Source organism: Kogia breviceps, chromosome 20 (genome assembly GCF_026419965.1).
Source record: "Kogia breviceps isolate mKogBre1 chromosome 20, mKogBre1 haplotype 1, whole genome shotgun sequence".
Lineage (NCBI taxonomy): Eukaryota > Metazoa > Chordata > Mammalia > Artiodactyla > Physeteridae > Kogia > Kogia breviceps.
The window spans coordinates 8,401,154-8,427,953 of record NC_081329.1 but is presented as its reverse complement, the minus strand read 5'-3'; the positions used below and the strand labels follow the sequence as shown (position 1 = coordinate 8,427,953).

Genomic DNA, 26,800 nt, shown 5'->3' with positions numbered 1-26,800 from the left:
AAACATAGGCAGAACAGTCTCTGACATAAATCACAGCAAGATCCTTTTTGACCCACCTCCTAGAGAAATGGAAATAAACATAAATAAACAAATGGGACCCAATGAAACTTAAAAGCTTTTGCACAGCAAAGGAAACCATAAACACAACAAAAAGACAACCCTCAGAATGGGAGAAAATATTTGCAAATGAAGCAACTGACAAAGGATTAATCTCCCAAATATACAAGCAGCTCATGCAGCTCAATATCAAAAAAACGAACAACCCAATTTAAAAAATGGGCAGAAGACCTAAATAGACATTTCACCAAGGAGGACATACAGACAGCCAAGAGGCACATGAAAAGATGCTCAACATCATATCATTAGAGGAATGCAAATCAAAACTACAATGAGGTATCAACTCACACCAGTCAGAATGGCCATCATCAAAAAATCTACAAACAAATAAATGCTGGAGAGGGTGTGGAGAAAAGGGAACCCTCTTGCACTGTTAGTGGGAATGTAAATTGATACAACCACTATGGAAAACAGTATGGAGGTTCCTTAAAAAACTAAAAATAGAACTACTATATGACCCAGCAATCCCACTACTGGGCATATACCCTGAGAAAACCATAATTCAAAAAGAGTCATGTGGCTTCCCTGGTGGCGCAGTGGTTGAGAGTCCGCCTGCTGATGCAGGGGACACGGGTTCGTGCCCCGGTCCGGGAAGATCCCACATGCCGCGGAGCGGCTGGGCCCGTGAGCCATGGCCGCTGAGCCTGCACGTCCGGAGCCTGTGCTCCGCAGCGGGAGAAGCCACAACAGTGAGAGGCCCGCGTACCACAAAAAAAAAAAAAAAAAAAAAAAAAAAAAGAGTCATGTACCACAATGTTCACTGCAGCACTATCTACAATAGCCAGGACATGGAAGCAACCTAAATGTCCATCAACAGATGAATGGATAAAGAAGATGTGGCACATATATACAATGGAATATTATGCAGCTATAAAAAGAAATGGAGTTATTTGTAGTGAGGTGGCTGGATCTAGAGTCTGTCATACAGAGTGAAGTAAGTCAGAAAGAGAAAAACAAATACCATATTCTAAAGCATACATATGGAATCTAAATTTAAAAAAATGGTACTGATGAACCTAGTTGCAGGGCAGGAATAAAGATGTAGGCATAGAGAATGGATTGAGGACATGGGGTGGGAGGGTGAAGCGAGAGTAGCATTGACATATATATACTACCAAATGTAAAACAGTTAGCTAGTGGGAAGCAGCAGCATAGCACAGGGAGATTAGCTCGGTGCTTTGTGACCACCTAGAGGGGTGGGATAGGGAGGGTGGGAGGGAGGCTCAAGAAGGAAGGGATATGGGGACATATGTATGCATATGGCTGATTCACTTTGGTGTACAACAGAAACTAACACAGTATTGTGAAGCAATTACACTCCCATAAAGATCTATTTTAAAAAATCATTGTTATGTATCTTTGATGATTTATACTAAGGCTATTCCATTTTGCATTCAAGACAGCAGAGTAAGTAAGGGAAACAAAATTGTCCATTTTAAACCTAAAACTTTATGGCTAAATCAGAAATAAAAGGTTAAGAATTTTGAAAAAAATAAGAATTTGTAAAATATGTTTCTTTTGTTCTTTATCATTTGCATTAAGCTTTATTTCCATAATTTAAAATCACTTATATCATGATTTGTACAGCTCATTTGAATCCCCATGAAAATGTCTAATCAATCGTGGGATTATAAATGAGAACATTTTATCAGTTTCTTTGCCTTATATATACAAGCCACATAAACTGCCAAGATTTAGGATTTAGGATTGTAAACCTAAACAGCCTGCAGGCTGTAAGCAGGTCATGGGGTTCTGGTCAATGGGGCTCACTCCACTTCTATTTAAGGCAGCCACCAGTCAGCTGTTCCTGTAGATATCATGCATGACAGCAGGCCTGGTATTGCCGAGCCTTCCTGCTTTTAAAAGAAACTAGAATCTATGTTCTCTACGTGGAAGTCTATCAGCTAAAAAGGAGATTCGTTCTGCAAAAGACCCTTTGAAGAGGATGAAAAGGTAAGCTACAGACAGACAGAAAATATTTGCAAACCATATGTCCAACAAAAGATTAGTATCTAGACTATATAACAAACGCTCAAAACTCGACAGGAAAAAAAAAATAGAAAATGGGCAAAATATGTAAACTAACAGTTCACTGGAGAAGGTATACAAATAGCAAATGAGCACATAAAACAATGATTAACATCATTAGCCATTAAGGAAATGCAACTTAAGACCATAATGAGATCTCACCAGCTATTTACCAGAATGGCTCTTTTTTTTTTTTTTTTTTAAGTCTTAACACTAAATGCTGGAAATGATGCTGAGAAATTGCATCACATGTATATTGTTTGTGGGAACATAAGGTGGTACAGCCACTCTGTAAATCGGTTTGGCAGTTTCTTATAAAACTAGACATGCGGGCTTCCCTGGTGGCGCAGTGGTTGAGAATCCGCCTGCCGATGCAGGAGACACGGGTTCGTGCCCTGGTCCGGGAAGATCCCACGTGCCGCGGAGCAACTAAGCCCGTGAGCCATGGCCGCTAGGCCTGCGCGTCCGGAGCCTGTGCTCCGCAACGGGAGAGACCACACAGTGAGAGGCCCGCATACCGCAAAAAAAAAAAAAAAAAAAAAAAAAACAAACAAAAAAAACTAGACATGCAATTATCATATGATCCACCAGTTACTCTCCCAGGCCTTTATCCAAGAGAAATGAAAACCCATGTTCATGGAAAACTGTTCACAGCACAATGTTGATAGCAGTTCTGTTCTTAAGAGCCACAGACTGGAAACAAAACCAGTATCTTTCAACAGACCAATGGCTGAACAGTGATACATCCCTGCCTTGGAAAACTCCACGGCAATGAAAAGGAACCAACTAGTGACACACACAAGCACTTGGACGGTTCACAAAGGAGTTGGGCAGAGGGAAAAAGCCAATCACAAAAGGTTACACAGTGTAAGATTCCATGTATGTGATATTCTTTTTTTTTTTTTTTAACACCTTCATTGGGGTATGTGATATTCTTGAAATAACAAACGGATAGAGTGGAGAATAGCTGAGTGCCTGCCTGCCAGGTGGAGGTGGTGTGCCTACCAGGAGGGCAGCACAGGGAGACTTGTGGCGACGGCGCTGCTCTGTGTCTTGATTGTGGTGGTGGTTTTAAGAATCCACACAGGTGATACAATGGTGTAGAAATATACACATGCACACACACACAGACACATACACACGAGAGTGTGTGAAATTGGTGAAATACTAAAAAACTCTGTGGACTGTCCCAAAGTCACTTTTCCGGTTTTGAGATTATGCTATAGTTAGAGAAATTGGGTGAAGGTCCAAGACCTCCTTGTAGATTTTACAATTTCCTGAAAATCTATGATCATTTCAAAATAAAGGGGTATTTTTTGTTCTTGGTAAAAAGAGAAATTGCCAACTAAGTAAAAACCTTTGAAAGACAATGTAGAGGATACATGACAGGTGTGCCAGTCTTTAGAGGGTCACCTGTGACGCAGGTAGGTGCTGAATCGGAATGCTTCAAACAGCATCTTGTCCGTGAGACTTCTGTGAATAACTGGAGGAAGATGGGCATTTCCCTCCTCCCTTAATCTAAACAAACAGGCAGCACCCATGCTTCTTACATTTTCCCTGTTACTGGACATACTAACTACTTCCCTTAAAATCAACATAAATTATCAGCATTATCACTATTTGATCAACATCAGTTCATTTATCTCTGAATTTCTCCTTCAGTGAGGCAGCTTTATCCATCTGTGCAAACTGATTTCTCCCTGAAAGCTGAAAGTCAAGTTCAATTTTACAATTCTGTGATTCTATAAGCACACCAATGAAAGGACTTAATCTGAAAACATTTTCAGTGTTCTCTTTACACCTTTAAAAATGTGTTTTAAATAAAATGATGAGGCTTAAGAGATGTGTATCTTTCCTGAATTCCCCTTGATGTTCTGAGTACTCCTTGATTTTTAACTCCCGACTCTCCTACCTATCTTTATATCAGGACTGATTAACTTAACTGGCCGACTTAGCTTCCTTGTGTATAGAATGGAGAGCTTTAATTTAATTCATAAAGGAGCTACCATGATTAATTAGCTTAATCCTTAGAGCTTCTGATTGAAGTTACTCACTAGCAAACATCTGACCATATAAGATAATTAAATTACAACGAAATAGCAAGTCCCTCTTCTACTACTGGAATTATGTACCTGTACCAACACACAAATACCAATAGTCCCACAATTCTCCAGTTTCAGAGCTGTTTTCACCCGATTATATGGGAAGATTAAGTTATTTTATAAAATTTGATAAAAATGTATGTGATATGTTGGGCTTCCAAAAAGTAAGTGATGGAAATGCTGATGTACACTGTTCTTTCAAGTCTACCATAATCTGTAGGTTGTTTTCTGTTCACTGTTTGTAATAAAAGAATGCATTCTCCAGTCATTTTGCAAAGTGAGTTTGTCCCTTTAGTTAATCGATTATGCTCTATAACTGTATGCTGAACCCATTGTAAAAGGATTTTACTTCCTACTAGGGTCACAGTACAATTGAACCATCTATAATCCAATCAAGCTATATCTTGTTTCACACATTTTAATAATCCTTTTTTTCTAGTTACTTAAGAAATTATATCTGTGAACGGCGTGATAAATCACTGATGCACCACCTAACCTAGCTTTGCTTCGAGTCACCAGTGATGCCATTCTTCCCAATGGATCTAGACAGCAGTTCCCTTCCCAGCAAGATTTTCCACAGCACTTTAAAAGATATTTTAGCTCCTGCAGTGACAAAGGCCTATTTAGAAACTGCAAGCATAATTTACTTACCTGATTTATGAAGCAATTTGTACAATCTACTATATTCATGCTAGATGGGAATGGATCTTTGTTAAGAAAACAAGGATCTTTAATAATTGCAAAATTTCATATTGCTACATTTTATGACGGAACAAAGCAGATTAGGGCAATTATCCCTCGTGTTTTATTAAACCTTGATACAACTGTTAGAGGTTAATGGGGCTATATTTTTTCCACTGTCTAAGTCTGCTCTAAAGCAAGATCTAGAGCACTTAGTGCCAGAAATCCAGCACAGAGAACAGCAGACACGCCTTTTCCTGCAGCAGTTTTACAAATCACTCTAGTCTACTACCATTCAAATAAATCACCCATTAATAATAGAGCAATAAAGTCCTCTAAAAACAAAACCTGATGATGGGTGGCATTTCCAGCAATTTAGTAACAACCTTAGTGACTGTAACAATATTAATATGAAACAAAATGTGGGGTTTTTTTGGTAACTGGGTAAAGCAAATCCTGTTAATTTTTGAAGATTATTCAAGTGGGGATTCATGAAACCACATTACATCCAGTTACCTGGGAAAGTATGGTGTGATGAAAATGCCAGCTGGAAATTATTTCTGGAATAAAATTTCAGAGATGGAAACCACACAAAGCATCATCGATGGCTGATGAGATTAAGGGATGTGGCATGACTTCTGTTCCCTGGATAGCTTGTCTTAGAAGCCTTATTAATGGAATCACTCAAGGTTCTTAATAGCCTCCCTCCATTCTCCTTCCCTCATCCCATCTCCCTCACGTCCACAGCCCTCTTCAAGCACCAAATCTGGCGTAGCACTTGGAGAATTGCAGGACTGGCTTTCACTGCAGTTCTTCAAATGCCCTTTCTAAAAGCCAGCATGCCCTAGTCATCAATTCAGTAACAAATGGACTCATCCAGCAGTGGTAGACAGGAAAATTAGTGTATTGTAGAATATTTTCGGACCTACTAGAGCACAGAATCTAGATTGACAGTGAGATTTTATTGCCAAATGCCGTCACCTTGTGACAGCAATTTGAAAAAGATTAATTTCTCATGGTTTTAACGTTTCTTTCCATGCAGTGGGCATAATGATTCTAACACTATAGTACTTTATTGTAATCGACTAGTTCTTTAATTATTTGTGCCTTGTTCATATAATTTTGATAATAAGCATGATTTTCTCTTAACCACTGCCAAGCACATGTCTATAAATGAGAGGTTCAAGGAATTCAGTCATTGACGAGGTGTAATATAGAAAGCACGGTGTCTTGGCTTGCAAAGGACCTAATTTAATGTTGCTTTACATCTTCCCTGTGGATTCTGACTTTTTATGGGTTGATCTACTACTATTTTGAAAGCTAATAAATTTCTATTTTTACTCAATGCTCAATAAGGATTGCTATCTTTATTACAGCACTCATCTGATAAGTATTTACATAACCTGAAATACCAGTAGACTGTAATTTCCTCTAGGGAAGGAACATATTTTGAACATCTCCATGACAGCTATTTGTCTTTCCTCAATGTGTGACTGGTGAATGCATGATTAAGATGTGAAATACAAAGACCTAGCTGAAGAAGAGTATGACATCATTTTGCCACAGTTCTTCAGGCCACCACATAACTAGGAAACTCAGTCATTCAATGGATAAATGTTTATTGAGCAACTGCTGTGTGCCTGAGACTCTGCTGAGTCCTTGGTAGATATCACTGAAGAAGGCAGACAAAAATATCTACCTTCAAAGAGACTGTATTCTAGTGGGGGGAGTGGAAGAGACAGGAAGTAAATAAGAAAAAAAATACATATATATATATATATATACTTAATATATTATTTATACATTATATAATACATTATGACATATAATATGTATGTTATACAATATATTATATTGAATATATACATCATACATCACATAATAGTATAGAATGCACACCTTATATACACAATATTACACATAATGTTCCCCATACACACCCACACACATTCATATCAATGCACACACTAATATGCACACATACATACAAAAATAAGCATGATACATATGATACACTATGATAAGTGATACAGAGAAAAGCAGAACAGGTAACAAGAGGGGGTAAAGTGATGTATGGGCAAGGAGTGTGCAAGTTAGCTAGGGTGACCAGTGAGAGACTACAGAGAAGGTAATTTTTTAGAAATGATCTGAAGGGAGGGAGGGATGACTGGGGAGACCAGTTCAGACAGGAAATAGAGGAGAAAAGACTGGGGTGGGAGTGTGTCTGAGATCCTTAAGAAACAGCCCCAAAGCTAGTGGACAAGGGTCAGAGGGAGAGGGGATGGGGTGGGGAGGTAAGGAGGTCCTGTAGGTCTCTGTAAGGAATGTGGGTTCATTTTGGCTGTGATGGGACGGCGCTGAAGTGTTTTGAGAGGAAGAATGATGTGATTCTATGGATATTCCCTCCTGATCCCCCTGGATGAGGTATGGAGATCTCGACTGCAGGGAAACAGGCAGAGACAGGGAGACAGGGTGAGGATGATGCAGTAATACACCTAAGGACATTGGTGGTTTGGAGGTAAAGAGAAGCGGTCGGCTTTTGACACATGCTGGGAGGCAGCAGGCTGGCTGGTCTCTGGGGGCAGGGGTGGCGCCAGGCTCTAGGTCCCTAACAGGAGAAGCAATGGCCTTTTTCTGAGACGGGAAAGAGATGCCTATCATACGTGGGCATGAAAATCTTGGGTGGGCAGGTGGATATAACAGTCTGGAAATCTAGAGAGAAATCTGGGGTCATTAATCAGACATGCCTCTTTCTGCTCTGGGAGTGGATCACACTGAAACTACTTTCCAAATGATGAAAATTATTGGGATGGCTTGCCTTTTCTTTATCTCTCATTTTGCCCCTATTAATAAAGATTAATGGTTTCTTTTTTCCTTTTCCTTAACTTCCACTAATCCCTGTTTATGGAGAAAGGATTGAAAGGAGAGACTTTTCCTGGGCTGAGCCCATTTTTGGCTGACAGGAAGGGAAGAAATTACGCAAGACATAAGATTAATCTTTTTTTCCCCCCTCTTAGCACACTGGAATATAAGTAAAAAGAGAATATTACATACTATTCCATTTAAGAGCAAATATTCCATTTGCTCTTAAATTATCTCAAACATAAGAAAACAATGACTATGAACGCAGCAATTTTAGTGACAAGTGGATAATACAGAATGACCCAGCACAGATGCGAAAGTCACTTATCATGGCCTATTTTAGAAAGTCACTTAACGAGTCACACCATGTTAAAAAGATAAATCAAGTATTATATCATTAGGATTGCATCTTTAACTCTTTAAAGTCATTAAGGCATCATTTTGCACTGTTGTCCAAAAAGTGGAACTACAAAAGTTTTAAAATGTGCCCTTCCAAATAATTATGTCCAAGACAAAAGAAAAACCAGAGAAAAATGGAACTATTGTTATTATAAAATACAATATTTGATCAATTGCTTTTCATTAACAGGGCTATTTGACAACTTTGAATAAATATCATTCTGTTTTGCTTCACGTGTTTTTTTAAAGGTAGGAAAAAATTGCCCACGGAAAAAAAAGGCAATGAAAGAAATGGTTTACAGTCAAAAGTAGAAGAATCTTAGGGTCATTTATTTCATAATGGTCTGTTGTTTTTTCCCAAGGGTTTATAAGACAATGCATTATACTTTTTCATTTTTCCACAATGTTTAACTTGGCTTTACATTAAATAATGACTCTGAACCCAATGTCCTGTCCTGCTTGGGTATAAACTGTTGTCACTGCAAATGCTTACTACACCACTGTGCCATCAATTTATCTGAGTGAGTTACAACAAATCAATACCGAATTTGTAAAGCCACTGGTCTTTAATTTTACATGGGGAGAACAATCTCTAGCTGGAAAATAACAACCAAGGTTTTCGCTTGCCCTTCCCCCTACAGTTTTATATTTTGGAGTTAGAAGGGCAGTAATGGATTACCTACCCTCCTGACTCTCACACTTAGGTTGCTAACATTGTATTCTGTGGAGGAGAACGTCAAGGAGAAGAGGAAGAAAGTCATCTACAGTTACCACCATTTAAAAAGGGTGGCAATGTAACAATCCTATGTTATCGAGAGGTTCCAATCCCAGAATAAAGAGAAGCCCTCCATCACTCAGTGATGAAAGAAAGATGGGGGGTCAACTGAATTTACTCCAGGTGACTTTCCTGCTGTATGTTGCCCAATTACGCTTCAATCCTTTAAAGCTTTAAATAATGAGACATTTAGAGCATTATGCAGAATTAATACCTTAATTATCTTTGTGTTTTCCTGAAAACATCATTAATCAGTAATGAATGAGACTGACGAAAAAACCAAACTTGTAAGTCATTTCATTCTAAGAATTAACATAGGAAATCACCCTCACTGTATAGATGAGTTGAAATATCTCCACAGCCTTTCACATCACTCCACCCTATGTGGTTAAGTTGATGCACGTTAAGGACTAAAGTGAACTACTAAGGGTTAACTGGTAACATGAAATCAGGGCAGGATAGAGGAATTGACTGACTTAGTGAGGCCAGGGCAAAATTCACAAAGGATTCATCAGATTCCACTGAGAGGAGTAAAAGAGAAAATCTGTAGGGCTTTTGCTCCACAATAATGGATATTTTTCCTTCCTTCATTTATTTAATCAGTAAATACTTGCTAAGTGCTGCCTAGCCTGGGCTATCAGAGGATGAGGAAGTGTGTAATTCAGTGTGGGTGTCGGACAAGAAGCACTGCCCAGAGGAGAACTCAGCTCTCAAGCCGCTCACTGTGGACCAAACATATAAATCAAAGCAGATGTAGGGAGAAGATGGGGAGACATGCTGAGAATAGGACTGTGGGATATAGGCACCACCTATCCTTCAAATAGAACAATGAAGAGCTTTTTCTTAATCTACGTACCAGCTACCGTATACTGGTATAAACTTTTTTAATGCACTAGTCACAGAATCCTTTCTTTCCCCTGTTACAACACACGATACACATTCCCTCAATTCAGCTCTGGAACGACCTAACTGCTGTGATCCTGGCAGTCCTCCATCACTAAACCACAAGTTCCTTCTGGTGGGCTGTGAAACCCTTCCCTCCCCCTGCCCAGGGCCTCCAGCTCTTTCCCAGCACTTCCCAGACTCCCTCCTGATGCTTAGGGGACTGTCAGGAGGAGTTAACCAGGCTTGTGCCTGAAATTGCATGAAGGCGTGGCTCCTTGCCTGGTCTAGTGCTTTGTTTTTAACCATCTGGATCTTTGGGTAGAGTTTGCCCTCAGTGGTTCAACAAAATCTTGACCGCTTTCCATCATCTTAAACAGGGTCTGAAGAGGAAATAAATGCCACCCTCGAGGAGAGTAAGGTACACCAGTATTCCTTACAAAGGGGCTGCTTGTATCCAAGTACACCTAGAGATGCCACCAGGGGTAATGCAGACACTTGGAACAAGGTAACAGTCAAGCTCTTATCACCCCCTGGGCTGGAAGCAACAGGGGAGAAAATGAGCCCTGAAAGCCAGAGGGAAAGACCATTGTAGGGTCAACCCCTTTGAGAGGAGTTGTGACCTTTGGCCTCTGCACCTTCAAGCACAGCCAGCTTGAGGGGATTTTGCAAGAGTGATAAATACCCAGACCTCACAATCATGCTTCCCTCCAATCGTCTGCTGGTTAGTTTCCACATATAAGTGATATCATATGATATTTGTCTTTCTCTGTCTGGCTTACTTCACGTAGTATGATAACCTCCAGGTCCATCCATGCTGCTGCAAATGACATTATTTCATTCTTTTTAACAGCTCAGTAATATTCCATTGTATATATATGTACCACATCTTCTTTATCCATTCACCTGTCAACGGACATTTAGGTTGCCTCCATGTCTTGGCTATTGTAAATAGCAACGGGGAGGGATAGATTGAGAGTTTGAGGTTGACACATACACTACTATATTTAAAATAGATAAACAACCAGGACCAACTGTATATCACAGGGAACTCTGCTCAATACTCTGTAATAACCTAAATGGGAAAATAATTTGAAAAAGAATAGATACATGTATACATATAACTTAATCACTTTGTTGCACACCCGAAACTAACACAACATTGCTAATCAACTATACGCCAATATAAAATAAAAATTTTTTTTAAAAAGAGGACAGTTGTTGCCGTCATCCATTCCTGTCAGGTTGTAATTAAATAAGCTCCTCACTGGTGCTTGGTAGCAGACACAGTCTTAGATTAGGGGGTAAAGGGATAATTACACAGCCTTTGCTGTCACATTTCTCACTCTGTGAGGCATCTCAGGAAGAAGACTCATAAATAAAAAATGTCTATATACAATGAAAACTACCAAAATAGAGATCCAAGCGAGGTGGGACGGCAGCTGACAGTGGCTGTCAGAGCCTACACTAAACATTGTTTGAGTATTTTGTTATATCCTTTTCCAAACCCTCTCAGGTGGAGGAACTGAGGCTCAGGGCAGTTATGTGCCCTGTGTCAGCGAGGCCTGTAGGCTTGAATTTAACCTCGAGAACAGCAGAGGCTGCGGTCTCCAAGAGAAACCCGGCTCTCAGGGTAAACCAGAAATACAGAGACTACAGTTTATTGAATGGTGTGAAAAACAACAAGGCCAATACCAAAGGCACCATATTTAATATAAATACGGAATGTAAATAAATTAGCTAATCTGTGTATAAATGATTTAGCAATAGTGTCAGTAACTGACACGTCTTCAGCAAGTGTCACCACATGTATAAAACATGAACATCACCTTCATGTTCCCTCTCTCACCCCATCAAAACGGTAAGGGGTTCATCACTTCCTAGGTGAAGGCTGTGTCCTGGGTGAGGCTTCAGGGGCCTGTGTTCTGGGCTCACCTCCTATGAGGAAACAAACTATTTCCTAAGATCTTAGAAAACAAGTTCAATGCTCTGGATCTTATCTCCTCCTCCGGCAAGTAAGATCCCAGACGTTCAGATCCTTGGTTGACCTACTATGAATACAGTCTTTATGTCTCCTGTTTGTGCATGGAAAGTTCCTAACGGGTATGGCTGGTGGAATGCCCACTATATGCTGTATACTGAAACAAGCAGTTTACAGATACCTTGCTTCATCTACTCAAAAAGAATCATTACCATTTTACTTTTATAAATGATAAAACTTGGACTTGAATACGATAAATAATTTTACAACTATTGAATCCTTGTCTCTCTAGCTTCAAAGCCTACATCCTTTTCTCTATGAAGCACTTAATTTAGTTTCCTCAGCCACATCTTCTGCATAAATAACCTTTTACTATTTATTACACCGCTGATCTTCGAAGGCATTCCTCATTTCCTCTAACGATTAATTTTCAAGTCTAACAAAAAAATAGTTTAATACTGTTGGGAGAAAGGACAGAACACTTTCTAACACCAATAAGTTACAACTCATTTGTCAATTTGTGTTCAGATAAGGACCCAGACATATTCTTTTCATAAAAAAAACTTCTGCCTGAATGTTCCACTAGCAGATAAATTTGATGTCTACTTGACTGCTATCAGACCTTATTACTGCTCTGATGTAAGGGTTCACCTGATATGTAGTTCTATGTTACTGTGGATCATTTCTGCAAGGTTTTTAATCCATAAAATATAAATTTCAAAGTAACTATACATACCACATCCAACATTACAAACTAATGAGACCAAAATATTAAAACTTGATTTTAAAAGAATGACCTCCTTTCTTCCTGTCCTCCAGCAGTTTTGTCCTTCATTATTTATAAGTCCAGTTTAATTGGAACAATACTGCCCATGATTATCCAAAAAGAAGTACAATGAAAACAGGAAGTGCATTTACAGGTTGATTTGTGTGTATGTGTGAGAACTAAGGGCCTGAATTGCATTCAGAGACTGAAGGATCCCCCTTGAACAGACTGTGTGACATGTCCCCAAAATTCATATCTTGAAGCCCGGACCTCCAAGGTGATAGTATGTGTAAGTGGGTACTTTGGGAGGTGATAGGTCATGAGGGTAGAGACCTCGTGAATGGGCTGAGTGCCCTTATAAGATACTGAAAAGGTGATCTCTCCTCTCTCCACCTTATGAAGATACAATGAGAAGACAGATTGCTGTCTGTGTTAGGAAGTGAGTCCTCATCAGACACTGAATCGACCAGCACCTTGATCTTGGACTTCCCAGCCTCCTGAACTATGAGAAATAAATTTAAATCACCCAGTCTATATTATCTCAAAATGTCTAAGACATACCTGTGTCTGAAGCCTACATCCTAGGGGTCTGGGTTTACCTCTCTGTCCTCCCCAAGTGCCAGAGGATAGGGTCATTATACAAGTCGATGGACTAGCGTTACACAGGCAATCACTAGGAAGCCATAAAATAGGGATATTAAGAAAGCAGCAGTAGGTCAATCTACAATGTGATTTATAAATTATTATTATTGTTGTTTGCATTTGCTTTTTAGTTTTAATGTGATATTTGTCAGGGATAAAAGCTCACACACAAGCCCAATATATTACGCAGATAAAAGTAGAGTTGGCTGAACTGCGGGTGCTCCAAGTGACCTCAAGCATCCCGCCTGTACCAACTGCTAGCAGTGGCAAACCAAATAAAATACATAGACCCCAACCACTGGGATTCTTCACCAAGAGAGCAGGTCAGCAGGAACACCACAAGAAGACGTCACCAGGAATGAATAGAAAAGGTACCCCAAGAGGCTGAAAATTTTAAAGAGAACATGATGCAGGGGAAAGAACCACCCTGGAAATAAACCCACTTGAGAATGTCAATGGAGCCTTCTAATCTGCAGTGAGCAGGACAGGCAAACCTATAGTGAAACTGTGACGAAATGCAGAGGTTAAGAACACAGGACTGGGGGAACAATAGGAGGAAACAGCTAACCGTGACTGGAGAAGTCAGGAAAGGGTTCCAATGGTGAGGCTCTAAGACCACCTGGGCTTCTGCATGCAAGGAAGGCGGCGAGGACACTTCTAGCAAAGGCACACATGACACAGTCTACCGGTCCTTTTGGCTAAATTATGGCAAAGGGTGTTAAGGAAGAGATACCAGAAAAGCAGGTGTCAGGGGACACTCTCATTCATTCAACAGCCATTGGCCGAGTGCCTACTATGTGCTGGGCACATCCAGATAGAACCCTATACATGTGGTCTTCATATTCTGGTTTTCTTTGAAGGGATATAGATGTTGCCTGGAACTATTTTATTCTTTAGTCCACGGATGATCAAGAACATTTTAATAGGAGAATGACAAGACTCGACTCCTGTGCCCCAAAGCTCAATCTGGCATGTGCGGTATATACTACAATGGAAAGAGAAACTGGGATCAAAACACCTGAGAATGGAAGAGCTGTTTAACAGAGAAATCTGGAAGGTCCAGTCTCAGTGACCGATGAGGGGAGAGAGCAAAGACGGGTTTGAGATGCATTTAGGAGACAAGATGAATACACAGTGTAGATTCTCTCTCCCGGCAAACACTCTGAAGGTAGGAAAGCAGACCGAGACGAAGTGGGAAAGGCAGTTTACAGAATTACCTCTCCAGAACCACTCCCTCTAACGGATATATCAATCCTCATACAGAAAGAAAGAGGACTTACAGACGGAGTTTTTATGGCTACTGTCCTTGCTGGGAAGCATCTTGACTCCTCTTGACTTCAATTCAATCGACTTTTTCACTGGAAGAAACAAAATAAAACCATTATCAGGTATGACTCAGAGAAATATCATAAAATTGCGTTTTATCTTCACAGCATTTCCAGTCATAACTGTTTTCTTACCAACCCCTGGAATATGGGACACATTCCAAGGGGTGAATGATGCAAAGCAAATGAAGTATAAGAGCCTGTGAACAATTAATGCAAGTCTATCAACCAGCAAGATCGTATCTCATGACAGCAGTGTCAGAAGCTAAAAATAGTATGTGGTAGGATTACCATCTACACTCAAAGCTGCTGACCACCCACCAGTGATGGCAAATTCTACACATCATTATCACTTTGCTAAATGACCCAGCGGACTGCTCTCTCAACTTACGTGCAGTGACTAGAGTTTTCTAAATTTGCTACATACATGAAAAATTTTGAAGAAAAATGAAATTTATTTATTCATTCATTCACTCATCTAGTCATTTAATCACTCAAAGTTTAACAAATATCCATTGATGGGAAGCTAGTAGGAGGAAATGTTCTAAATGTGGGTGATTAAATGCTAAGAACACCAGTACTTACAGACCCTTGTAACCTACAGGCAATATAAAAAATGTATGACATTGGTTTCTAAAGTCACAGTTCTCAGGCTTTAAATTTCTTGACTTTACTAGGTTCTGCATTAAATGTTTTAAGAAGTTCCACTTTTGTGGTCATTTCTGGGGAAAAAAAGTGGGAAGTCATTTGTGGGAAGAAAATGAATAATAATAGTTTAATTTAAAATATTGTTTTGAATATTCATCATACCTTTATTAAAATTAAAGTATTTTAATTTAAAGATTTATGATTTACATATTTACATATGATTTACATATACGGACCTAGAGTAGCATGAAGACCTGGGCTCAGATCTTTGCTCACAACTTGGTAGCTATGCGGCCTGTGTAAGTTACTTAACTCAGAGCCTGTTAACTTATCTGCAAAAGGAGTGTGATGGTTACTTTTTATGTCTACTTGACTGGGGTCCAAAGTGCCTAGATATCTTGTCAAATGTTTTCCTGGGTGCTTCTGTGAAGGTGGTTTTTGGATGAGATTAAGTTTTAAATCCACAGACTGAATAGAGCAGATTGCGCCCCCTCCATGTGGGTGGGCCTTATCTTATCAGCTGAAGACCGGAATAGAACACAAAGCTGACACTTTCCTGAGTAGAAGAGAATTCTTCTGGCCTGACTGCCTTCATACTGGGTTACATTTTTTTTTTTCAATTTTATTGCTTTTTTTCCTTCCAATTTTATTGAGATATAATGCACATACAGCACTGCATAAGTTCAAGGTGTATGACACAATGATTTGACTTACATGTATAATGAACTAATTACCACAATATGTTTAGTAAACATCCATCATCTCATATTGATACAAAATAAAAGAAAAAGAACAAATTCTTTCTTGTGATGAGAACTCTTAGGATTTATTTTCTTAACTTTCATATATAACATACAGCAGTGCTAATTATATTTATCAAATTGTACATTACATCCCTAGCACTTATTTATTTTATAACTGTAAATTTGTACCTTTTGACTGCCTTCAACTAACTCCCCCTTCCTCCACCCCTCGCCTCTCATAACTTCAGGGAGGTGATGAGGTGAAACACCCTTTGAGGAGGGACCCTTCCTTTTCTTCACAACATCGCCAAGAACCAGGGCTGTCCAGAAAGAGGATGTGTTAGCTTGAAACAAGTTAGAACTCAGAGGAGGGGAGAATCTACAGCAGTACAGCACCATCGTACTTAAAAAAAAAAAAAGGTCCCTGGTGGATGTTAGCTTCACTCAGCTACATACAGCTACTTTCTGTCCTTTCCAGGGAGAATGTCCTTCCCCCCTCTGTCCACGACTGACCCCTAATTAAGCTCAGCCTGCTCCTTGGACCCTCCCAGCTCCCTCCCCTGGCCCCAGCAGCAAGAAGTCAGAGTTCACTGTGACCCTCCACACACGTCAGACTTCTCTCAGGAAACCCAATCCTACCATCTGCCTCTAGTGTCCTTGGAAATTCCTGTACCAGATGATAGGATTCAATGTCTAACACCATAGTTTACCCAGAATGGGGAGCTCAGAAAATTCCAAATAAACAAATAAAATGCAAAATTGTTTCAAACAAACTTAATTTACTAAATACAGGGACAGAAGCCATTGAGAAACCTCACAAACCACAGAGGAAATTGTTTCACATATATACACCAACTACTGACAAACTGAAGAAGTCAGGGTTTGGAATTTAAAACATAAGCTCTTTTTTTGGACTTATTATTAACTCAGAGGATTATCATGATTTTATTAATACTTCTCCAGGCTAAAAAATTCCCTCTAAGTGGCACGTGAAAAGCATATTCACAATCATTGATAGCAATAATAGTGAAATCCTTGGAAATCCTTTGACTTGCGAGAGCTTACTATACAGGTGCGTACACACACACACACATATATACGCTTTCAGATTTATTTTATATTTTATTTATATGTTATGTATTTTAAAATATTATACACTATATATATTTAATATATGTTATATATTAAATATTTTACATATCATATATATTATTGTTGTATACGTAAATATTTTACATTTATTATATATAAAACAATATGTAAAATATTTATGTATATAACATACGTAAATTAATCTATTGAGCTTTCTTATTGTTAGAAATGTTCTTGTTATCTAACTTAATTTGTCTTATAATTATTTAGTCAATAGCTTTCTATTAACTTTGGTAAGCAATTACAGTCCATAAGCTATTAACCTTTTGTATTTATCAATACATTGTCTTTTTATATTGTCACCTTAGCAGATATGATAATTCAAATTCCATTATTTATGTTACCTTATTCTTGAATTAGGAAAACAAAATATTTCAGAAAAATATTTTTGGTTCATGTGTTGTTTGGAAAATTTTGGGTCCACCACAAAGTTACAAGATTTATGGTGTTTATTATGGAGAAAAACTGAGCTACAAAGAGGTTAAATAATTTATCCTAGATTACAGGGCTTAAGGTGGAAGAGCTGTCCTGGAGCTGGGGGTCTGATTCTAGAACCTGATCGCTTTCAGGAGGAGATGCTGTCTCCTTTACAAATGATACCACTTGTTTTAAAATTTTCTTGTTGTAAACAGCTTGTTATTGCATTATACAATGTAATACTTACATAACTATATATTAGTAAACATGTCTTATAATACCACATTTTTAAAAATCAGAATTTAATTGACTCTTCAAACCATTATCTAACAAATCTTTGAATGAGCGTGTATGTTAGCTGCTTAAACATGGGTTAAATATTTATTAATGTTCATCCTGTTATAACAAAAAATATGTACTGAGTCACATACCACTGATTGTGTTTTCCTTTTCTATTGAATTCTTTTGATTGTAGTAGTATATGGACATTGTAGAAAACTTGGGAAAACCTAAAACTTATCAAGAAAAAAACAAAAATGACTGAATAACCCATCACCTAGAGATGACTGCTGTTATCATCATTTTTTATGTATTTATTTCCAACCCTATGTATATTGCACATATAAGTTAATAGGACATTTCGGTAAAGACACATATATGATATTTACAGAATAAAAATAAGACTAATGTATTTTTATTCTGCTTTTATGACTGTTTTGAGCATTTCTGCTTATTACATATTTCTCATTAGACAGTGTATGTGTGTGTGTATATATATATATATATATCTTGTGTATATATATATATATATATATATATCTTGTTTTCCCCCCCGAGGCTTGAGGGATCTTAGTTCCCCAACCAGGGACTGAACCCAGGCCCCGGCAGTGAAAGTGCCATGTCCTAACCACCGGACCACCAGGGAATTCCCAATTTTTAATCAGATACTGAGGTCACGGAATACTTTTGAAAAACATTGTAAATGGATTGGTCACAATATATTTAATTCCTTTACTCTTATATAGTAGCCTTTTTCTTACTTCTTGCAGCTGTACATGGTCAGTTTCATGGGAACAAAAGGGCCAGAGTTAGGATTCTTTGCTCAAGGCCTTAACACAGAGTGCTAAACTGATTTTTAGGAAACTGTACCTATTCTCCTCACCAGTTGAATATAAGAATATCTTGACTGTATTGCCTTTGCCAACGTTGTTTTATGTTTTTAATTTTAAAAAATTCTTGAAGTATAGTTGACTTACAGTGCTGTGTTAGTTTCTGGTGTACAGCAGAGATTCAGATAGAGAGAGACAGAGAGAGAGAATATAAGACGTATACATGTTCTTTTCCAGATTCTTTTCCCTTACAGGTTATTACGAAATACTGAGTAGAGTTCCCTGTGCTGTACAGTAAGCAGGTCCTTGTTGGCTATCAATTTTATACAGCATGTAAAAGAAAAGTTACCAATTTGATAACTGAAAAATGCCACCTCACTTTCACCCGCATTTCAAACAAGTAAGGTGCTTATTCCCTCGTTCTGTTTGATAAACTCTCCTATAACATATTGTCTCGTGGTCTGCCCCTCCTTATGCAGCGGGAACACGGCTGTTCCGACGCCCCCAGGGGCTGCCTGAAGCCGCAGAGGGGAGCGGACCCAGAATTCCGCGTTTTCTCCTGCGCACGCGCCTGAGACCGAGCTTAAACCCTAAGCCGGGCCGAGTCAGAGACGAGCGCCAATAGCACATCACACACGCGAGAACGAGAACCACCGGCCGCGCTAACGGTCGTGTATTTGCGGCCTCTCTAGCCCTCACACTAGCTGACTCGACGGATTCAATGCCTTGCCCGTCGTGACTACACACGGGTCACGCACTGCGGCGTAACTTCGGCACTTGGAGGTGTGACAGCAAAACCCAGCGCGCGCTTCTTTTTCCTCCGTCACAGTGTCCCCAGCAGGAGGCCCCTACCCGAGCTCCTAGCCACCTCAGCAGGTGAGTCTTTTCCTTCTCATTCGAGAACTTTCCCTGATAGGAAGCGCCTCCCGGCTTCCCTTGGGCACATTCCAGCGGCCAGCGTCACTCCTCCTGGGCTTTGGGGTCATTCTTCAGTAAAATGAGGGTCACGCGGTACCGCGGAAGCCCGTCTGACAAACGAGCGGCCGCTGACCCACAGACGGTCGGACCGGCGGCACTACAGGACGAGTCTCGTCCACAGCGTAAACCAGCTGATCTCACGAGATTTCCTCACGCGACTCCGACCAGCGTGACATTTACGACTTCTCAACTGTTGACTTCTGGCGTTTTTTCGCTTAGTGTTCTGGGACCGAGGTTGCCCTCCAGTCCCTGAAACCTGGGAAAGTGAAACCGAGGGCCAGGGGTGGGGAGCGCTGCTGTACATTATTTTATGAGGTGTAATTGTTACTGCAAAAACCCTTTTTTTAAATCTAGAAATAATTGTTGTCTTTGCTAGGGTACTCTGCCGGCAGCTCCCTTGTAGGCTTAGCCTCGCTCAGGAATTCCTACATTTTTCGTCAGGTTATCAGATGTCCTGGAACGTGGACCCTTGAGAAAAACTGACAACCGAGTTTTAGTAAGTAGATTATCAAATTTCCTTTTGATTCTTAAATCGGCCAGTGTCCCTTTTGTGGTTGAGAAAACCGTCCTCTTTTCAAGCTTGGGGTTAAAAGGGATCTTTTGCATCTGAAATGTCACAGATATGTATTTATTATGCTTCACGGTATTAACAGTTTTGTTGTTGATAACTCCCTGTTCCTGGCTATCAGAATGTTTTCGTCTTATGTCACTTAACAGCACTATCGAATTGAAGGAGAAAACTTCCATGCGTGGAGTTATGATTAACACTTGGATACTCATGTCTGAGTAGTCTGAAGGGTTAGTGTGGGACACCCGCACACCCTTGGCTGTTGCATTCTTTGCTAATTTAATGGGTAATTGCAGTAACAGGCTTTATTGGAAGGAAGGCAATTAACTTTATTTGTCCCCATGTGCTTAAAAAATCGTGGACTCCAGTGAAACAATATGTTTCCCTGTGATTTAAGTTGTCAGAGATAAGAACATTCAGGATTTAACGGGAGACCCGTCGGGATTAAAAGATTTCTTACTTAGCTTTGTAGGATTCATTGGGTTACTCCACACACTTTCTTCCAGGCACTTTCCTCCAAAATAGGGGGTGGAGGGCACCAAGACACAAGAGAGGGGAGAAGGGGGGCACCAACTGGAGAAATCTGGGGGGAAGGGAGAAGGGGAACAAAGGGGTGAGGTGCCCCCAAAGCAACTTTTCCCCTTCACCGTCTCCCCTGTATTGAGGTACAGGAAGTATTAGAGGCTTGTAAACAGAATCATCTCAGATAATCCACACATTCCAATAAAGACTCTGTGTCTTTTTCCCTTAACACACTCTTCTCATCTGTATTTTATGTGTGAAAAGATTTCCTTCTGAAGTTTCCCAGTTTTCCCAGTCAGGCTACCAGAATCCATTCACCTTGCAGCCTGGGCAACTGTTTCATAACAAGGTCAGGTTCAGTGGGGGTTGGTCGGGGGGAGATCTGTCCAGGAAGCCCGGAGGCCTGAGCTCCAGTCTCACTTCTGAAATTTCCTGAAATCTTGAGCCACAGCCTTGCTTTTTGTCTCATCGATTAATTAAAGGGCTTGAATTTTAAGGCTTCTGATATTATATTTTCTCATTCTTATTCTAAGCAGATAATGCAGAATAAAGGAAAGTCAGTATTTAATTCAGAGCAGAGTTCCAATCTTCCCTCTATGGCTTATGACAAGGCGGACTTTGAGAGAATTAACTCCAGCGTTTTCTTCTGAAATATAAGAGCGACTTGCAGGAGTTTCACTACGGATGCACAAGACGCTCCGTACATAGTGAAAAGTGAGCTCTGGGCAGGACTGTTAGGGAATGTTGACGCCCATTCACACAGAACACATTCGGGTCCTCGGACTGAACGAACACTGTGCGTTAAATACGTATCGCTGCCAGTCCTTCCCCATGCTCCTGCCTTCCTCTGCGTCTCCTTTACCACTCACACGAAACTCTTCACTTCTGGTCACAAACTCTGTGACAGAAGCTGGGTGTCCTAGGCTTTACTTCATTTCTGACACCATCTACCTGGAGACAGTGTCAGATCCCACAGGTCAAGGGTTCAGTCCTGCAGGACTCACACACACACACACACACACACACACACTTCACACGCCAGTCCCAAGTCCAGGTTGTCACTGGTGCTCCTGAACGAACAGCTATAGATAAAAGGTTCCAAGGACCCCCTCCTCGGGTTTGATTAATTTGCTAGAGTGTCTCACAGAATTCAGGGAAACACCTACTTACGTTACCAGTTAATTAAAGAATATGATAAAGGATACAGATGAACAGTCAGATAAAGAGATACACAGGGCGAGGTCTGGGAGGGTCTCGAGCACCGGACCTCTGTACCCGTGGACTTGGGGTCACCCTCCCAGTGTGGATATGTTTGCTAAGCCTCTGAACCCCGTACTACTGAGATTTTATGGAGGCTTCATCTTGTAGGCATGATGGATGCTTAACTCCTTTTCCAGCACCCTCCCCTCTCTGGAGGATGTGGAGTAGGGCTGAAAATTTCGAGCCTTTAATCACAGCTTGGTCTTGGGGAAGAAGTTGTTAACTCCCTGAGTACTGTCCCCGAGGAATTAGGACCATGTCCTATCACCTTAATTTCCAACAGAGAAATTGGCACGTGCCTATCATCAATAAGCCAATAGCAAGTAAATCCATAAACCAACAAAATAACCTAGTAGAGACAGCAATTATTTCTAGATTAATAAAAATATTGTGGTAACACTTAAACTCCCTATAAATTATATACAAACCATGAGACAATAATAGTCAGATTTACCTCAAAGAATAAATGAATAAAGACATGATTTTGAGTGCAAATAAAAATAAGATAGTATTTTTCAACTTCCAAGTTAGAAAACATTTTCTTTTATATGCTAAAATTCAATGTTGGAAAGGTGATATAGTCAAGCTATTCTCACATAGGAGGGCTGAGGGGAAATGGTACAGCTTTCCTAAAAATCAAGAGCCTTGATCAAAGAATCCCAATTCTAGCCTTTTATAGAAAAAAAGTGAGGGGTGAGGAAAGGAGGGAAGTTATTGGAACATCACTTCAACGACCACCTCTGCCTCTTCTATTCATGAGGTTGGTAGAAGCCTTCATTAGGATTAACTCGATTAAAACATTTGCATAGGGCTTCCCTGGTGGCGCAGTGGTTGAGAGCCCGCCTGCCGATGCAGGGGACGCGGGTTCGTGCCCTGGTCAGGGAAGATCCCACGTGCCGCGGAGCGGCTGGGCCCGTGAGCCATGGCCACTGAGCCTGCGCGTCCAGAGCCTGTGCTCCACAACAGGAGAGGCCACAGCGGTGAGAGGCCCGTGTACTGCAAAAAGAAAAAAATTTGCATAAGGAATACAAGCTCCAGTGTAATACATGTGTCCTGTAAGCCACGGTGAGGACCTGTTGTCAGTAAATCCCAGGACAGCCATTGCTTTTCTGCCACCATAAACCTTTCAGTGCCTCTGACTGGTGTATTGTATTCAGCCGCCAGACACTGTCCAGCAGGGGTGGCACTTCACGGTGTGAGAGAGCTCATATCTCCATGGCCCACATCTTTACTCTTGCACGCAAAGAATAAAAGCATATTTTTCATCCACGACCCCTGGGGAAGCTCAAATGATATCTAGTGGCAGGCATGTAAACTCAGCCCCGGGAGACTGATTTCAGGGGGCAGAGTTGTAAAGCCTTCACACCCTGACCCTGTTCAAAGCAGCCCTACAAGGTCAGAGGCTCTGACAGTGCACCTTTGAACAACGGAGGACTGGGCTGCACTAAAAACATCAGTTTCTTTCCCTGGCTCTGCACGATTCTGGAACAAACGCTGTTTCATTGGTGAAACTCCTGCGTCCAATCATTTTTCTTGGTCTGTAAGCAGCACTGCCCCCAAGATGTGGGATGCACGGGCTTGCACTTGGGTGTGTGCTCCTGTGGGTGTAGGATTGTAGATTTTTGGGTGTGAGGACGAATAGGAACTTCTGTAGGTCAGCTTTTCCTAATCAGTCCTGTCAGACGATTCACCAGGTTTACACCGTCAACACCAAAAAGTTAACTGGCCCGCTGGGAGACTGAGTTCATCATTTTCCCTTCAGCTGCTGATAACAAGACAATTTATGGCACTCTAATGCGTGGAAGGAGGGAGAAACATATTCTTAAATTGTTTTGTTTCTGAATTGGAAAGGTATTTTCGGTTGAAAAGTATTTGCTCCTTCCCCACTTTTACTTCAGTTATTATGACTTTGTAAGTACTATTATTTTGATATTTTCCCCATTGCTTTTGGAAAAGCCTCATTAATTTCATTAAATGGTATATTAAATCGAACTTAATGTGCTGAAAAAAAGGGACAAAATGTAAGTTCTTTACATGGGAATAATAAAATTTCTCTCTGAATGAATTGTCATAAGCCCCTTTTGAGAAATTAATTACGGGGCATTTTCCAAGAGATGCTGGATGAAGTAAATAGGAAATGAAGAGCCGTTCCGTGGCTGACGATTTCTGATAGAAAACACTGATAAACCCAAATATCACAGAGACTTATCACACCTTCCTCTTTCCTCCTCTCCTCCCATCACCAAAGCCCCTACAAAGCCGGTACAAAGGGAGCGGATTTAGTGTATGTTTTGCATGTAGGGATGTGTCAGAAACTTAAACAAACAGTTATTGTAAGAGATCAAAATGCAGATATCTTCAGCTTTGGGAGGCAGACATTCGAAGGCAAAAACATATAAATATAATGACATCAGACTTCCATAAAAGTTAAGATGAACTTGAAAGTGACTTTAATAGTTTGAAGCCTCAGAGCTAAGGAATCAACAAATTGATTAACGCACTAATCTTGACTAAACATAAGACAGTGTTTGCCTTGACCTAAAACAGATCTGAAAGCATTCTCTCATGCAAAGAATCTGCTCTCTTATCTTTGAACTTTGATCTGGAAATCTTACCTGTTGCCAATATTCCCAATATATCCCCATTGACAACTCACCTTAGAAAAGAACACAGTGGGAAAAGGCCCCATTAGTAGAACTATTCAGTCCAGGCATGAAATGCATGTGTTATAATGTTCTGTAAATTGCTCTGAAATAGCTTTTTTCTGGATTCTAAATTATGAACTGAAGTTCTTTTAGGTTAGGTGTTCTAATTAGACCATTATGCATATACTGAGATATGTCGTCTAGAGAGAATGAGATTGTGTAGGGAAGTAAGTCATGGTTTGGGGTGTGCTGAGTTTGATATGCCTATTATTAGACTCGGGGCTAAGAATTTGGCTACACGAGACTGAGCTGGGGAAAGACTCAGGCTAGAGACATGCATTGGGGAATCCTTAGCCTACAGATGCAACTGAAAAGCTGGAAATAGACGAGATCGACTTCCCTAGCAGTTCTCCAAGAGTACTGCGTATGCCTGGGGACCCCAAAACCTTCTGGGGGCCCTATTAGGCCGAAACTGTTTTCACATTCATACCAAGATATTTTCGCTTGTTTCACTCTGTAAAAAACCTGCTGGAGCCTCAGCACGAGTCAAGGCAGGGGCACCAATAGGACCTCAGTCACTGTATTACTCATGGGGCTAAAGTGCAGAATGCCAAGGAAGAAGCGATGAAAATAATCAATTTTATGAAGTCTAAACCCTTTAGTGCGTGGCTTTTTAATGTTTTGCTTATGAAATGGGAAGTAACTTTTACGGTACTTCTGCTGCATAGCAAAGAATGATGCTGGTCTTGAGGAGAAGTGCTTGTGTAATTCCAGAAAGTTCCGAAAAGCAAAACTTGAATTTGCAATGTGCTGGCAACTATTTTCATAGCATTTACATTGCATTAAATATTATAAGCAATCTAGAGATGATTTTAAGTATATGAGAAGGTGTGCATAGGTTATATGCAAATACTAAGCCATTTTATAAAAGGGACTTGAGCATCCATAGATTTTGGTATCTGAGGGGGTCCTGAATCAATACCCCACAGATACCTAGGGACAACTGTACCACCAACAGTACTAAAACAGTAAGAATGTATTCCCTCATGATTGTTTAGGTCAGAAACCCAGGTACAGCTCAACCGGGTTCTCTGGCCTGGGTCTAACATGTAAGGGGTTGGCCAAGCTGACTTCTCATCTGGAGGACCTGGATAAAATCTTCGCCCAGGTTCAGTCAGGTTGTTGGTGGTTGGATTGAGGTCCACATCTTCTTGCCGGCTGTTGACCTGGGGTTACTCTCAGTTCCTGGCGTCCACCCACCCTTCCCTGCCGTGTAGCCCCATCCATCTTCAGTGAAATGGAGAATCTCCCTCATGCTGAGTCTCTCACACACAGACTCTGTCTTCCAAAGAGAGCTCCTAGGCAGGGCTCACTGGATTAGGTCCAGGCCACTGAAGGCAGTGTCCTTTTCTTAAAGTCAACTGTACCATATAATGTAGCCGAATCACAGGAGGGACATCTCGTCATATCACTCAAAGGAGAAACACCAGACAAGGTCAAGGGTCGGTGGGGTCATCTTGGAATTCTGCTTATCATCTTCTGATATTCAGGTTTTCACATTTAGGTACAGTATTTGCTGTTACTTACCTGAAAATAGTCAGCTATTTCTGGAAAAATAATTGGATGATATTTTTTCTGATGATGACATTTGAGTGTTTAAGCAAATATCAGGATTATGGAAAACTAGCATATCTGCCTCTGTGATTTCTACAACCTCCTAATACTTCAAGACTTTTCTGAGCATGTAGGTAGTGATATTAACAAATGTGATATTTTAAAGATACTGTACAATATCTATTTTTAGATATTGACACCAACCGTATGAAAAATCTAAATAACTCAGTGACCCAACAATTTGAAAATGACTCGCGCACAATGTCACGCAACAATGCAACGGTATTGTCGTGGAATATAATGCACCTGTTCTCTGGGACGAGAGCTCCAAACCAATCAGCAAAACCTCTAATCCAAGATCTGGTAATAATAATTCTCCAAGTAGTCTAAGCAACCAGAGAAATGCAATTTGACAGCTAAAGTGGACAACCTTTCAGAAAATTATGTTGTTGACTATTTGGCAAACTCTCTCATGACAGGATTTACTACATTCAATATGTAACTGCGGTCTTGAAACCACTTCAGGTTATTAAGGCACACTCTTCCCTGTCTTTGTCATATGACTAAGTGTTCGCTGGGGGAAT

The 26,800-nt window shown here is 40.3% G+C and overlaps 1 protein-coding gene across 4 annotated transcripts in view; it reads right to left on the bottom strand.

Annotated features, from left to right (window-relative positions):
- The window catches only part of CSMD1 (CUB and Sushi multiple domains 1), a 1,661,506-nt gene that overhangs the window by 541,292 nt on the left and 1,093,414 nt on the right, over positions 1-26,800 (bottom strand). For all 4 annotated transcript variants that reach the window (XM_067022449.1, XM_067022447.1, XM_067022448.1 and 1 more), the window contains exon 7: positions 14,516-14,593. In XM_067022449.1, the coding sequence (XP_066878550.1) occupies positions 14,516-14,593 (78 nt within the window). The remainder of the gene's footprint in view (positions 1-14,515; positions 14,594-26,800) is intronic.